Consider the following 17,304-nt stretch of genomic DNA (forward strand, 5'->3'; position numbering starts at 1 on the left):
GGGCAAGCCTGGAGTTTGCCTGGCTACTCTGTTTTAAGACCACTGCTTTGCTGAGAACCACAAGCCTAGGTTAGGCACCTGACACCCTTGCTCCCCACTGGGGAACTTAGTTCACACACTGTCTAGTTCTTGGTGATAAAAGTTGTAAGCTCTGGAGGTGGTCAGAACTTCCTGGAGTGTTCTCTGCCTGTCTCTGGCGAGAATGGTCAAAGTGACTCCCACAAGCCCAGATTTGGTGTAGGGTGATGCTGAGGATTCAGAAGCCCCTGTGGTGGAATGGATAAGAGCTCTGAACTCCTTGAGCTCACCAGGTGAGAGTGCAGAATCTCCTGGGGGTGTGAAGATACCCCATCCCTCTTGACTTAGTACACCATGGGCTAGCAAGAGGGGGTGTCACTTGGAAATGCTAATGCTATCTTACCCCTTGGAGAGATGCACTGGAATACACACACAGGTGTGCGTTCTCTCTCTCTCTCTCTCTCTCTCACACACACACACACACACACACACACACACACACACACACACATTCTAAACAATGTAGGCACCATAGCAAAGTCTAGTTTCTGACAGAAATTTATGTTTACTTTTAAGAGATGCTACATGTTTTCCTCTAAAACTCAAGTAACTCTGCTGTTTTAGAGCTTTTCTCCACATTATTCCAGATTCATCCTTTTTGTTAGTCACTTTATTATCATTAGTTTAAATTCAGCCATAACAGCCACCCTTGAAGCTCTGGTTATTCCTCCCTCTTTTTTTGCCTCATTTCTTGTTCTCTGCTTTCCCTTTGATAGACCCTTAACAGTTCAGTGTAAACCTTGTTATTCTTCCAGTGTCTCTGCTACCTCAGTTTCTCTATAATTACTTCCTCCTCATCTCTAGTACTATTTTCAGAGATCAGATTGCCATCTAATCAAGAATTTTCTTATAGTCCCTTCATTTTTATTTCAGTAGTATCCCATGGTTGTCCTTTTCTCCCCTGAAACCACTCCTCCACTCTTTCCCCTCCTCTAATAATTTAAGTATATTTTCTATTTCCACAGCACAGCATATCCCTTTCTCTTTGACAGTGCCCCTCCCCGACACTGAATTAAGAACAGCCAATACAAGATAATTTCATAGTATATTCTGATGTCTCTTTCAATTCTCTCCTATCTTCTTTTGGAATCTCTTAATTTTTTGAGCATGTTGAGATATCCTCTTCTCTGTTCCACCCCCCAAAATTGGTCACATAATGTTTTCCACATTTCCTAGTATCCCATGCTTTTTCTCTAGCACAGCACTGATGGAACTGCTAGTTTACATATTTCTCTCTCCCACACAATCTAGAACATTCGTTGTAATGGGGCCCGCATATTACAGAGTATTCCCAGGGCCTATACTTGTTCCTCACATAACAGGTGGTCAATAAATGAACAAGGTGTGCTAGTTATTATGCTTTTATTTTTCTCTATATTCTGCAGTATCTAAGCAAAATCAGGGAAAATGTCAGTTTTCTTTACAAGACAACAGACACAAATCGTTTCAGAATGGTCAGATATGAACAATTCCCTCACCTCCTCCCATTTTACTGGTTATTTCAAACTTTCAAAGAATAGCCCATTTCAATGATATAAATTCTGTACCACATCACAGAATATGATGGAACGACTTCATTTCATTAACGTTAGCAAGACTGTTATACTAAATCTCATCGACAGGAAAAAAAAGAAAAAAAACTGTTCAATTATATATTTAAACATATTGTGATCCTTAATTAACAGTATTATAAAATGAATACAAGTTTACAATATCCAAAGCAAACACTCTATTTCGCAGTTAAACAATTAGCACTGATCACAAATACCAAATACAGTGCCCTCCCCCATTCATGTCATTTCAACTCCGGACCCAGGCCACTTACTCCTGGGGTATCTTGAACTCTCTTTTCCATTCCCTAGGGTCTACCTCAGATTTTCCTAGGGGGCAGAGTAACCTCTAGCACCTGAATTAAGTATAGCCTCAACCTCTGCATCGTCGTCCGAATCCCAATCATAATTACATGGCCAGTCCTTGGAGCATCGGTTACGAACCCTTGCCACAAAATGCATGACTTTCAGCTTGCTGGACTCCACGTGTGCTCGAGGGCCCCAGAAGAACTCGTACTCCACTGGACTGCTGCGGGGTACTGGCTTATAAATCAGGTACCCTCTGCGCACAAACTCTTCTGTGACGACCTTCTTCGGATCTCCAAAGATGCTGTGCTGCCGCCCAGGCTGCATTCCTAACTTCCCCAGCACTTTCCACACCAGAGCCTCTTTTGCGCTGTTGCCCATGATGAAGATGAGGGCTAATATGGACATCAGGAGACTTTTCTTAGTGCCCTGAAAATTGCTCCGGGTTACCGAAGGCTTTTGCGCTAGGGCACTGCTAGAGGCTTCCTCGGGAGTGGTGGAGGCTTCCTCTGGGGTGCTTGGGTCTTCCTCCGGGCCGCTGAGGTCGTCTTCTGGGGTGCTCGGGACCACAGAAGCAGCCATTGGGGTCTCAGAGGCCTCTGAGGCCTGGATCTTGCGATTGTTGCGGTTCTCTTCTGCGGCCCTTGCATTACGGCGGCGCCGACTCTTCCTTCCCCGAGGCATGTCTCTTGCAAGGCGCTGAAAGCCTACACAGTCTTAGGGAAGGATGCCTGCAGCCTCTGTAGAAAGCAATTATCTCTATCCTAAGACGCGGCCGCGGCGGAAGCTACCAACGTCAATAGAGTCTTTGTAACAACAAACCAGACGTTTTCAGCCACAAAGCTCGTTCCCACGCAAGCTGACTTGCACTAGCAGTCGCTGCCGGTACTTGCCGCAGCTGCAAGCGCGCGAGAAAGCTCAGCAGAATTGACTCCACCCCCCCCTGCCACGCACTCGCCGAACACCAAAGAGGAAGTGGGCCGGTCCTCCACAGGGACTTCCGCTAGGAGATAGGAAAAGGAGCGTGGTACAGCAGGGGTGGGACAAGGGTAGAAATGACGGCTAGGGATTGGTGGGGGTTGGGGTATGTACGGAGGAAAAGAATACCCAAACGATTCTGTATTCTTCAGTCCACTACAGACATTCCAAGACTGATTCGCTGGTTTGGGGAAGGAGTGGGTCTTTATCCCATTCGCACCGCACCAAAGGCTAGCTGGCGAGGAGGGAAGTCTGGGGGGAAGGAGTTGTATTCTTGGAAGGAATCATTTGACCCCAGCCCTCTTTTTTTTTTTCCCCCTCTTGGCGTATGCAGCGCATTCACTCACTCTCCCTGTTTTCAGAAAGCATTTATACTATACGTATCTAATTAATTCTTAGGCTCATCTAGGACCTGGATAATAATGTTATGGCCAAAGTGCTGGGCGATGAGAGGAGATAGGAGTGCAAAGCCAGTAGTGTGAAAAAGGTGCAGAGTCTTTGCAATGCTCTGCGTTCTCAGGGGTTACTCAGCAGGGCAGTAAGAGGATCAGACCTCCATTTGTGCAGCCTCAAGGAGGGGCAACCTATCTCCTGGCAGACCACATAGGAAGCAATTAAAATAAGATGCAAGAGGCATGAAAGTGAGCCTTGAGGCTGTTGCTATGGGGATGGAGACAGGCATTTTGAGGGTGACCACTGAAAGGCTTAGGAGGCTATATGGAAATGGGGAATGGGGTGGGGGCAGGGGAGTGCAGGTTGGCTCCTAGGATTCCAGGCTCCAGTCTCCCTGAGTACCTCATTTATTTTGCTTCTTTCAGAGCACACTCTGAACTTTGCTCACTTGTTTTCTCTGCCTAAATCACTTTCTCTTTCTTCTCCAACTATCTGAATTCCATCTGCCTGCCCAGAGGCATCTTTCTCCCTGAAGCTTATCTTGGTTGGTCCAAAAGGGCATTGAGCCAGTTTTTGCTGCCCTGAGGCAGGCCCTAGAGCTGGCATTTTGTATTTTTTTTCTCATGTCATTGCAGGTATTAGCTTGCTCAAGTCACTTTACTTCTCTGAGGCTGTTTTCTCACCTGAAAGATGGAGGTAAAGTACTGGCTTCATAGGATTGTGTGAATGAAATGAGATAGTAAATGAAAAGCCTTTTTCACATAGCAGGCACAGACATAGCAGGCCTCTCAAGGTGTTGAAGCAGTGTTGAGAATGTGGCATTTAATAAATGCATGTTGAAGGAATACATGATGGAAAAGTTCTTACATGTGTTCTTAACTGAACTCTTAAAAGGCATGTGAATGGTTTTTACCTGTTTGGCTGGAAAGGATTAAATGCTTGCTCAACAGAAGCTCAGTTTGTAGTCCCACTTGGGGAAAGGCCCTGTCTAGCCTATATATAGTCTTTGATATTTCTTGGTCTTTATTGGAGTTTGTGATATAGAATATGGCTGCATTTGGTGAATGAATTCTATATGATAGGGCAATGTGTATCACTGGGAAAGCAGAATTGCCAGCCAAATTGTACCCAGTGAAGTCCAGACATCTGCACTTGTGTAGAAAGTGGGTGCTTCCTTTGGAGAAACAGGCATTGAATTCAGACCTAGGAACATGAGTTTTGACCCGTTCTAAGTCACTTACATGTACTTTAACCTTGATAAGTTCACCTAATATCCCTTCCTTTGATTTTTCTCTATAGAAACAGAAAAGGCTGATCTCTCTACCTTTGTTTGCCTGACTTATAAGTTTCTCTAGAAGTCTTATAGCACACACCAGAGATTCTGGATTACAGCAGGTTCACCCGAGTTTAAGATTGATTGATTGGTTCATTCATTTATTAATTCATTCCTTCTTGTATGTGAAATTCTTTATCCCTAGTATACTGCAAAATTGGGTATATTTTTTCAAATTGTTTACCTATTCTAATTTGATAGCCTGGGAATGTAATAAGGTAAACTTATTCTCTTCCAAAAATTCACTTTCTTACTGAAGATTTATTTGTAGGCAATGTCTATTGAGACTTCCTGTTTGATAAATCTAGCCACATACATATTTGAGGTAGTGCATATCTGTTGCTTCACTCCTGCCCTCAAACCAGCTGATTAAGCAGAGGGTGCCGTATCCCTATCATGGCCTTCACCTGAGTGAACCTTTGCTCCAATCCAAAACAAGGACAAAACAGTTCTATTTTCCATCCTGGATAGGTATCCTTATGTAATGTCTAGCCTAGGGCCTCAGCTCTAAAATCAGTTTTTCCAAAAATGTCATTAGGAACAGAGGTCATTGTGGGCTACTTGCAGTGTTTCCCAAAGCTTAATAGTCACATTTATGTAAGACAAGGCCAAAGAGGTTATTATTCAATAAACACAGTGTATTTAATAGTAAAAATATCACCAGGCATGGTATTAGCAGGAGGAAATCATAAAGTCATATATTAAGACACTGGGGATCTGTTATCTGTTTTGAGGAAGTAGCACATGATGGAAGAAAGGCAATTGATCTATGAGGGCTTTAGAAGTACCATGAGAGGAGAGAAACTGACATTAACATGCTGAATTACTGTTCATGGATAGGCAGAACTAACATTATCAAAATGGCGATATTACCAAAAGTTCTCTATAGGTTTAATGCAATGCCAATCAAAATCCCAACGGCATTTCTTGAAGAAATAGATAAAGCAATCATGAAATTCATATGGAAAAATAAAAGACCCAGAATAGCAAAAGCAATTCTAAGCAGGAAGTGTGAATCAGGCGGTATAGCGATACCAGATTTCAAACTATATTACAGAGCAATAGTGACAAAAACAGCATGGTACTGGTACCAAAACAGGCGGGTGGACCAATGGTATAGAATAGAGGACACAGAGACTAATCCACAAAGTTACAACTATCTTATATTTGATAAAGGGGTTAAAAACATGCAATGGAGGAAGGATAGCATCTTCAACAAATGGTGTTGGGAAAACTGGAAATCCATATGCATAAAAATGAAACTGAATCCCTTTCTCTCGCCATGCACAAAAGTTAACTCTAAATGGATCAAGGAGCTTGATATCAAATCAGAGACTCTGCGTCTGATAGAAGAAAAAGTTGGCTCCAATCTACATATTGTGGGGTCGGGCTCCAAATTCCTTAATAGGACACCCATAGCACAAGTGTTAATAACAAGAATCAACAAATGGGACTTACTTAAACTAAAAAGTTTTTTCTCAGCAAGAGAAACAATAAGAGAGGTAAATAGGGAGCCTACATCATGGGAACAAAGTTTTACTCCTCACACTTCAGATAGAGCCCTAATATCCAGAGTATACAAAGAACTCAAAAAATTAGACAATAAGATAACAAATAACCCAATCAACAAATGGGCCAAGGACCTGAACAGACACTTCTCAGAGGAGGACATACAATCAATCAACAAGTACATGAAAAAATGCTCACCATCTCTAGCAGTCAGAGAAATGCAAATCAAAACCACCCTAAGATACCATCTCACTCCAGTAAGATTGGCAGCCACTATGAAGTCAAACAACAACAAGTGCTGGCGAGGATGTGGAGAAAAGGGTACACTTGTGCATTGCTGGTGGGACTGCAAATTGGTGCGGCCAATTTGGAAAGCAGTATGGAGATTCCTGGGAAAGCTGGGAATGGAACCACCATTTGACCCAACTATTCCCCTTCTCGGACTATTCCCTAAAGACCTTAAAAGAGCATACTATAAGGATACTGCTACATCAATGTTCATAGCACCACAATTCACAATAGCTAGTCTGTGGAACCAACCTAGATGCCCTTCAATAGATGAATGGATAAAAAAATGTGGCATTTATACACAATGGAGTATTACTCAGCACTAAAAAATGACAAAAAACATTTGCAGGGAAATGGATGGCACTAGAGCAGATTATGCTAAGTGAAGGTAGCCAATCCCTAAAAAACAAATGCCAAATGTCTTCTTTGATATAAGGAGAGCAACTAAGAACAGAGTAGGGAGGAAGAGCATGAGAAGATTAACATTAAACAGGGACAAGAGGTGGGAGGGAAAGGGAGAGAGAAGGGAAATTGCATGGAAATGGAAGGAGACCCTCATTGTTATACAAAATTACATATAAGTGGATGTGAGGGGAAAGGGAAAATAAACAAGGAGAGAAATGAATTACAGTAGATGGGGTAGAGAGAGAAGATGGGAGGGAAGGGGAGGGGGGATAGTAGGGGATAGGAACGGTAGCAGAATACAACAGTTACTAATAGGGCATTATGTAAAAATGTGGATGTGTAACCAATGTGATTCTGCAATCTGCATTTGGGGTAAAAATTGGGAGTTCATAACCCACTTCAATCTAATGTATGAAATATGATATGTAAAGAGCTTTTTAATGTTGTGAACAACCAATAAAAAAAATGCTGAATTACCATACCATTTCCTAACCTACCTCTAAATCTGCAGTCTTTACAACAGCCTTTATTTACCAATGAAACTAGAGAGGGCTTAACTAGTTTGTCCAAGAACATAGCACTTATGATGTCAGTATTTAAACCCGTATCATCAGATTCATGAACTCTGACTTCTGTAATCATACATCAAAGCTGCTCCAATTTAGTGTATATTGGGTGGTGCAATGAGGTTTAACAGGGAAGAGAGTGTTTGTGTTCCCCTAAGATAGGAGCATAATGGAAAGAGAAGAGAAAAGGGACAGATGTGGGAAAAACTGACCAGGATTTCCATGTTCAGGATTTCTACTCTTTTCAAGCTGTGTCAAGTCCAGAATATTACTTATTCATTCTAAGCCCAAATTTCCCCCTCAAAAATGGATAGATCATAGTGGTGTTATGAAGATTAAAGGGTAATGGCTTATGCAAGTTGTGGCAGACCTTCAGTCATCAAAGATGTGATGGCTTCCTGAAGGGGAACACTGAATTTTTATGCAGAATATCTGTATCCCAGTACCAGACCCTTTGCTCACTACACCATCTTCCTGAGCCTCTTGCTCCCCTTGCTTCATTTTTAAAATTATGCCACATAATCCATCTATCCTTAGTCATAAAAAAAGATTTCCACAGTGTGTCCTATTGATCTAGAGAGAGGCAATAGTGCCTGATGCTTAAAGGCATGGACTTTGAAGGGAGATTGCTTAGGATCAACTCCAGATTTGAACATACATGTTAATACTTGTTAAGTGCTAAGAACAGCATTGTATTTGCTGTATATGTTCATTACTAATAACTCTGAGCTGTTGAGTAGGTGTTTCCCTAAAGTGTTTCCAGTTATATAAAAAATTTAGCACTATACGCAGGATTCATTTTCAACATCCAAATTCCTTGGCTTTTTGTGGGGGAGGGTACTAGGGGTTGAACTCAGGGGCACTCAACCACTGAGCCACATCCCCAGCCCTCTTTTGTATTTTATTTAGAGACAGGGTCTTACTGAGTTGCTTAGCACCTCTTTTGCTGAGGCTGGCTTTGAATTCGCAAACCTCCTGCCTCAGCCTCCTAAGCCAATGGGATTACAGGTGTGCGCCACTGCACCTGGCACCTTGACTTTTTTATATTATCATTTTTTTAATATTCTCATTGACTTCATATAACCTCTTTTCCCATAGTATCTATTTCAGAGTTAAATAGTATTAGCAGTAACAATGGCTATGTGCCAGACATTTTATTCATATAAGAATCATATTTAGGGGCTGGGGATGTGGCTCAAGTGATAGCGCGCTTGCCTGGCTTGCGCAGGGCCCTGGGTTCGATCCTCAGCACCACATAAAAATAAAGATGTTGTGTCCACTGAAAACTAGAATAAATAAGTAAATAAATATTTAAAAATTCTCTGTAAAAAAAAGAATCATATTTACTGAACATCTATTACATGCTAGGCACTGGAGTTTTAAGGGTAAGGTCACAGTCTATTATTAGTATAGAGAAAAAATTTAAAAGTGGAGTATAACAGGTGCTGACTTTAATTAGGAGAATCTTAGATGAGGCATACTGACTTTTGGGTTTTCCAAGTAGAAAACCCTGGGAAATCGGCCTAACTTCATGTACCCAAGGAAGGCATATATGAGTAAATAAGTGAATGTTAGACTGAATGTTTAGTATGAGTTAAGTAGGAGAAGAGTGAAGAAAAGTGTTCCATACAAATACAGCAGAATGTTTGAGGACCTGAAAACCAAAATGAACACACACACACACACACACACACACACACACACACACACACAGGATTTTTAGTGATTGTAAACCACTTTCCCTAAGAGCCAAGTTTTATTTCCTTTATCAGTGTGATCTGAGGATTTTGAGGCACACAGTGTTAGTTTTTCATCACTGTGACAAAATTCCCTAAAAAGAGCAACTTACCATAGAAGACGAAAAGTTTACTTTGGCTTAGGGTTTTCAGAGAATCAGTCCTTGGCCAGCCAGCTCCAAGGCTCTGGGCCTGAAGGGAGGCAGAACATCTTGGTGTAAGGATATGGCAGAGGAAAGCCGTTCAGTGCATGACAGCCAGGAAGCAGAGAAGGAGAAAGGATGGGGGAGGGAGGGAGGGAAGAAGAGGAGGAGGAGGAGGAGGAGAAAGAAGAAAAAGGAGGAGGGGGAGGGGAGGGAGGAAGGGGAAGGAGAGAGAAAAGAGAGGAGGGGAGGGGAGGGGAGGGGAGGGGAGAGGAGAGGAGAGGAGAGGAGAGGAGAGGAGAGGAGAGGAGAGGAGAGGAGAGGAGAGGAGAGGAGAGGAGAGGAGAGGAGAGGAGAGGAGAGGAGAGGAGAGGAGAGAAGGGAAGGGAAAAGAAAGGGTTTGTGAAGAAACAAACTTTTCTGTATCCTGCTCCACTGACCTGCTTCCTCCAACTAGGTCCTACTTGCCATTGGTCCATAAATGGACCACTGATGAGGTGGAGCCATCCTGATCCAATCAATTCTCCAAAACTCCATTTCTGAATACATGAGATATTGGAAGATATTCTAGATTTACAACATCACACACAGAGATATTTTAGTTCATAATGTTAGATAATGTACTGTATAGCTGTACAAATTTATTACACTATAACCCTACTACTGAATATGTATTTATTTACTTTTAGAATCAATGAATGCTATTGTCCTCATCCTGAACACATTTATCCACTTAGTTACAATTTATTTTCAGTCATTGAATTTCTGGTTTGGATAATTATGTACATTTAAACTTTGATACATATATCCAGTCTGATTACCTTGAATGATTGTGTCATTTCATGGGAAGTATCAACATCAGTGAATGGAGCCTGTCTATTTCACCACATCTTTCTCTGCCCTAAGCATTATTAGGCATATTACATATTAATAATCTAAGTTTTTTACATTTTTGGAGACATAATTGGCATATAAACTACACAATTTTAAGGAATACAACTTGATAACTTTTGAGAGGCTGAGGCAGGAGGATTGCAAGTTCAAAACCAGCCTCAGCAATTTAGAGAGGCCCTTAGCAATTTAGTGTGAGTCTGTCTCTAAATAAAATATTAAGAAGGTCTGGGGATGTGGCTCAGTGGTAAAGTACCCCTGGGTTCAATTCCTGGTACAAATACACACACACACACACACACACACACACACACACACACACAAATATAGATAGATAGATATAGATAGATACAGATATCTAGATATAGATATCTCCTCACAGTATATGGCTTATCTTTTCATTCTCTTGACAATGTATTTTTTAAAAAACAGTATTTTGTTTTTATAAAAAATATTTTGCTTTTATAAAATATTTTTTAAGATGTTGATTGACCTTTATTTTATTCATTTATTTATATGCGGTGCTGAGAATTGAACCCAGGGCATCACACACACTAGGCAGGTGCTCCACCACTGAGCCACAACTCCAGCCCCGAAAACAAGCTTTTAATTTTGATGAAATCCAACTTTTTTCCTTGTATGGGTCATACCTTTGGTGGAATAACTAAGAAATTACTATCTAACCTAAGATTAACATGAGTTGGGAAGTAGTCCTCCTTTAATTTTCTGGAAGAAATTTTTGAAATGACATTATTTCTTGCTTAAATGTTGAGGATAGTTCAACATTGAGGCCACCTAGGTCTGTAGGTTTGTGTGTGTGTGTGTGTGTGTGTGTGTGATGGTTTTAACTATAAATTCAATTTATTCATTAGATGTTGGATTATTTAGGTAACCTATTTCTGCATGATTGAGCTTTGGCAGTGTGTACCTTTCAAATAATTTGTCCACTTAACCTAAGCTTTGTACTTTATAAACATGAAAATCTTTGTTATATTCCCCTATCCTTTTTAAAATCTCTAGAATCTACATGTCATCTTTTTATTCTTGATATTGACAATTTGTGTATTCGGTCTTATTTTCTTGATCATGTGACTAGAGGTTTGTAAATTTTATTGACTTCTTAAAAAACTGACTTTAAAAAACTTACTTTGGGTATAATTGCTCCTTGCTCTAGTTGCTTAAGGTGAAAACTGAGATCACTATGTCAAGGCCATTCTCCATATAGCTATGGATTTCCCCCTAAGTACTGCTTTCATGTCAGTGCACATAATTTTTCCTTTTTATACTTTTAAATGTTTAGAGTAAAGTTGGCCAATTTTAGAGTAAAATACTATGAATTTTAATAGATTTACATCATCATCACCACAATCAGGGTATAGAACAGATACATCATCCCCAAACATTTCCTTATACTATCCTTCATGGTCAAACCATCTCCCCATGTGTAAGTATGGCAACTACAGAAATTTTCTTTATAATTAAAATGTAATCTTTTAGAAAGTCATATACATGGAATTATATAGTGTGCAAACTTTCAGATTGCCTGAATTTTTTTTTACTGAGAAATACACATTCAAGATTTATCCATGCTGTTGCATGAATTGCTAGTTATTTGTTTATTTATTTATTTACTGGTACCAGGGATTGAACCCAGAGTGCTTAACCACTGAGCCACATCTCCAGTCCTTTTTTATTTTTATTTTTTAATTTTGAGACAGGTTCTCACTAAGTTGCTTAGGGTCTAGCTAAGTTGCTGAGCTGGCTTTGAATTTACAATCCTCCTGCCTCAGCCTCCTGAGCCCCTGGGATTATAGGTATGTGCCAATGTGCCCAGTGACTGTTTATTATTTTTAATTACTGAGTAATATTTCTTTATATGGATTTTTGTATGTTCTGGAAAAAACATATTCAATGATGTGAAACTGTGAAATGAAGTTTAGCAAAGATAAGAACACTCACAGTTATTTAACCAAAACTTCATTAATTAAACTAGACAATTTAAATTAAACATAGACAGTACTTTTACTCTGACATCAAGCCTACTGGCTATAATAAGATGATTCTGTGTTATGTCATTCAACCCAGTGGAGAGTTAGAACCATATATGGCCCACCCATTAGTCACATGCATCTAGCTCAAAGACACAAAGAAAAAGCATCATAGCAATGGTCACAATGTAATAAATTTAACTTTGTGTATTAAGGACACTAATATTAGTATAGCATAAATCCATTTCAGAGTTATAAAGCATCTCCAAGGTGAACCTCTTCAGTTTGTAGATGGAAGAGGCTGAGACCTGGTTTAGATTTGCTCCACAAGCATTTATAGACCAATGACCAATGGCTAGGTCTAAAGAGCAGGATGAGTGAGCAGAGATGTGGCTGACAATGTTCTTACTATTGAAAAACTCACTCTGTGGAAGTAGAAAGACATTTGGCATAGCATCTTATTGTTGACCTTTACTGGTGATAATGTATGTGCCAGACTCTACACTTAAAATTTCCCAAAGACCTCAAGAAGGTGGTGTTGAAATCTCACTTTTAAAGAATGTGAAGAGAGAGCCTACAGAATGGGAGAAAATTGTTGCCATCTGCACCTCAGATAGACCATTAATCTCCAGGATATATTAAAAAAACTCAAAAAGCTTAATACCAAAAAAAAACCACTCAATAAATAGGCAAAGGAGCTAAATAGACAGTTCACAGAAGAAGAAATGTGAATGGTCAACAAATATATGAAAAAACGTTCAACATCTCTAACAGAGAAATGCAAGTTAAAACTACACTGAGATTTCATCTCACTCCAGTCAGAATGGCAATTATCAAAAATACAAGTAACAATATATGTTAGCGAGGGTGTAGGGAAAAAGGTACAGTCATACATTGCTGGTGGGGTTGCAAATTGGTGCAACAACTCTGGAAACCACTATGGAGATTCTTCATAAAACTTGTAATGAACCACCACTTGACCCAGTTATCCCATTCCTTGGGGTTATCCCACCCAAAGGACTTAAAATCAGCATACTACAGTGACACAGCCACATCAATGTTTATAGCAGTTCAATTCACTATAGCTAAGCTATGGCACCAACCCAGGAGCCCTTCAATGGATGAAAGGACAAAGAAAATGTGGTTTATACATGTATACACAATGGACTATTACTCAGCCGTAAGATAAATGAAATTATGGCATTTGCCAGTAAATGGATGGAACTGGAGGCTCTAATTCTAACTGAAGTAAGCCAATCCCAAAGAAACAAAGTCAGAGTGGTGTCTCTGAAATGTGGGTGCTAACTCACAATGGTGAGGGAGGGGAGGGAGGGGAAGGAGGGGAGGGGAGGGAGGGGAGGTTCACCACATGGGAGGGGGATGTGGCAAAGGAGAGGGGACAGGAATGGGAAAGACAGTACAATGAATCATATAGTAGATAGTAGAATGAAGGACACAACTTTCCTATATTCATATTCATGTATGAATACATGACCAGTGTAACTCCACATCATGTACAACCACAAGAATGGGATGTTATACTCTATGTGTCAAAATACGTTCTACTGTCGTGTATAACTAAAAAGAACAAGTAAAAAAAAGAAATCTTGCTTTTACATATAAGGAAAGTATAATAGGGGATTTGAGACACTAAGCCTAGTAAGTAGCAGATCTGGGGTTCACACCTAGGTCTGTCTGACAGAAAAACAAACTCTCTTTCCAGTCTCAACTGGCCACACTTCACTTATGTGACTGGTATTCAAATGTGGCTGTCATTTATTATGGGACATGTATTATAAAGCTTCCTTGTCTTTAAGACTTTAAATAAGGTCTCTCCTTCATATTGCTGGGTCTTTCATCTTTTTTCTGCCATAGTTATCATTTTCTTAGTTCAACTGCTGTGTTTGCATGCCTGCTTACCTACTTAACAATGAGATCTTTAAAAATTAGGGATTGAACCCAGGGGTGTTTAACCACTAAGTCACATCATCATCATCTCCTCTTCCTCCTCCTCCTCCTCCTTCTCCTCCTCCTCCTTTTTTAATTTTGAGACAAGGTCTTGCTACGTTGCTTAGGACATGATTAAGTTGCTGAGGCTGCCTTTAAACTCATGATCCTCCTGCCTCAGCCTCCCAAATCACTGGGATTACAGGCATGTGGCACGGCACCTGGAAACCCATTTCTTTTCTTTTTTTTTTTAGTATAACAATTTTTAATAACAATTACAATGATTCTATAATCCTATTCAGATTTAAAGTCATATAGTCTATTCTTGCCTTTCCATTATCTTCCTTTTATATTCATCCCATTTCTTATGTAAGGAAAACTTCTAAGGTTTCAATGACTTCGCTGTCACTGTCAAGGTATTTTTTTATATCCACATAGAACCTGTAGTACTTTATGCTTAGTATTTTTTATTTAAGCAAAATAGTACTTGCTATAAATATAAGTGCAAAGATAAATACAACCAAATTAAATAAATTAATGAAAACATTTAAAATTGATGTTAAGGGCTGGGGTTGTGACTCAGTGGTAGAGCACTTGTCTAACATGTGTGAGGCACTGAGTTTGATTCTCAGCACCACCTATAAATAAATGAAGTTCTATTGACAACTAAAAAGTGTTTTAAAAATTGATGTTAAAATACAAGTAAAAGTCAATTCTATTCATTTAGACTGTATTATGCACTTAATATATATTGTTTCAATTTATCTTCAAAGAATGTGTTCAAATAAAATGAATTTGTCTTTGTATAGATATGGTTAATAAGATTCCAACCTTGATTTATTTGACACTGAATTCTAAATAGTATTAGAAACTCCCAACTTAAATTTGCCCCCAACAAAATCCACTGATTTCATTTCCATTTCTCTTAAAACCCTTTACTTATTTGATTTCAACTCCTAAAACTTGTCAGTTTTCATTCTATAGATCTCTTACCAGGTCTTGTGGCTACAGGCCTAGGATAACTAAACATATTTTTACCTTGAAATTTCATACTTGATTTTCTAGTTCTTTGTGTCAGGGTAATTCATTTTGATCCTTTTTGTTTTAAAGAAAAGATAATTGTTATTTACCATTTCATTTTTTCCCTTCTAAGGTATGTGAGTCCTGCAGAGGGTCTTTTGTGGAAGAGCAGGATTCTTTGTCTGCTAATACAAAGAAGGAGCCAAGAAAGGCTTACAATGGTATGCTTGTAAAAAGGGATGGGGTGGTGGTGACCGGATCCTAGAGTTTAGAGCAGCAGCTGGAAGTTGAACAAGAGGCTGTCAGGTAATGGAAATCATAGCAAAGAGAAATAGTAGTGGATAGATAGCTATGGAACTTACAGAAGAAAACTAAAATGTTTATAAGGAGTATTTTCTAAATAAAAACTTTTATTTTCTAAATAAACACATTTACAATGACTTAGGCACTATTCTTAGGTCTTTACCTGTACTTACTCATTTAATCCTCATTACAGTCCAACCATGTAGATTCTATTACTATCCTTATATGGATTAGATTACCAAGACAGAGAGGATAAGTAAAGAAAGAAAGGTTATACATTTAATAAATGCTGAGTATTTTAAGAAAGAAAAAAGATACAGTATGTCATGTCTAATTTATGCTCAGGGAAAAATCTGGAAGCAAGAAGAGGGATATATACAGGGATTTTACCATTTTTCCTTCATGGAATGTGGTTTGCAAAAATTCTTTCCAGCTGGGATTATGGCTCAGCAGCAGAGCACTCACCTCACACGTGCGAGACACTGGGTTTGATCCTCAGCACCACGTAAAAATAAATAAATAAATAAAGGTGTAAAATCAAATAACCAGAATTTTTTTAAAAATTATTTCCTTCCCATCTCCACATGAAAATATCAGTGTAGACCTAATGTTAAGCTTTAAAAGAGTTTCTAATGAAACAGATATGTTTACATTATTCATTTTAAAATGTTGGTCCACTAATTTCATCTTTGAGTAAAATGTATGGCCTGAATTTGGACAAACTTAAGTTTAAATCCTTAGTCTGCCATTTAACTGTTAATGAGGGGGGAAAGTAAAAGGTGTTGGGAATCTATGAGGTCCTGGAGTGGGTTGGGACAGAATTTTTAAGACAAGCGATTAGATAGGCATTACTGAAGGGACAACTGAATAAACCGAGAAAAGAAATGAAGGATTCTGAACCCAGGATCTCTGAGGAAGAGTACTTCATGTAAAGTGAACAATCTAAATAATATAGTAATAATCTAAATAATATAGTAAATAATAATCTACAATATAAAGTATCAGATGTGGTAATGAGCATGAAATGTTTGAGAAACAGCAAAGAGGCCAGGGTGGATTGAACAGAAAGAAAGAGAATAAGAAGAGCAAAACTCATCTCCTGAGTGAAAGGTGAAAAAGGAAATATTATAAATGTAAAGATTTCATAGAGACAATATGCATGTGTTATTTACTGATATTAAAGATAATTTTTCTCAATACTGTTGTGAATAAGATAAAATATCATAGAAGTTTTAAAAACAAAAATAGAATAAAATGATGCACTGAATATTCATTACTCAGTTTGAATAGTTGCCAACATATGGCTAATTTCAATTTATATACTCCATCCTCTTATTGATACATATTGAAGCAGCATGTGGCTTATTCATATTACGTTTTGAAAATGAATGAAATAAAAATAATATAAGGGAAATCTTCCACATCAATTAAAATATACTTACATTATCATGTTGTTGTTTTATAAAATTGTGTACTATACAACCACTTGTATCTTTTGAATCTTTTTCATATTGAAAAGATTACCCAGAATATGTAAATATGTAAATTCACTCAAAATAAAAGTTACTAAGTATTCTCACGTATCTATATATCATAATAAGAATACTTTAATAGGCCTATTTTACTGACGTGTCTACTGCTTCTCCATTTTTCTTCACTCCCCTACAGAGGGCCTATCACTTATCTATCACTTTCATTGCCCCCAAAACTTTTCCTTTGTCTTTAGTAAACACCATTTTCAGCTAATTGATATCCCCAAGGGAAGGGCTTCATGTTTCTTCCACTGTCAGGGATCTGGTTATATCAGGGCTCTCCAATCTTTTTATTATAAAAGAAACTATCCAAGGATACTTGTTAAAACAGTAAGTAA

At 38.8% G+C, this 17,304-nt stretch overlaps 1 protein-coding gene across 1 annotated transcript; it reads right to left on the reverse strand.

Annotated features, from left to right (window-relative positions):
• Positions 1–1,423: 1,423 nt before the first annotated feature.
• Mageh1 (MAGE family member H1) lies at positions 1,424–2,886 on the reverse strand. The gene has a single exon (XM_005340806.4). The coding sequence runs from the start codon at positions 2,616–2,618 to the stop codon at positions 1,959–1,961; it is 660 nt and encodes a 219-aa protein (XP_005340863.1). The 5' UTR covers positions 2,619–2,886; the 3' UTR covers positions 1,424–1,958.
• Between the last annotated feature and the right edge of the window lie 14,418 nt (positions 2,887–17,304).

This window comes from Ictidomys tridecemlineatus, chromosome X (genome assembly GCF_052094955.1).
Source record: "Ictidomys tridecemlineatus isolate mIctTri1 chromosome X, mIctTri1.hap1, whole genome shotgun sequence".
NCBI classification, from domain to species: Eukaryota; Metazoa; Chordata; class Mammalia; order Rodentia; family Sciuridae; genus Ictidomys; species Ictidomys tridecemlineatus.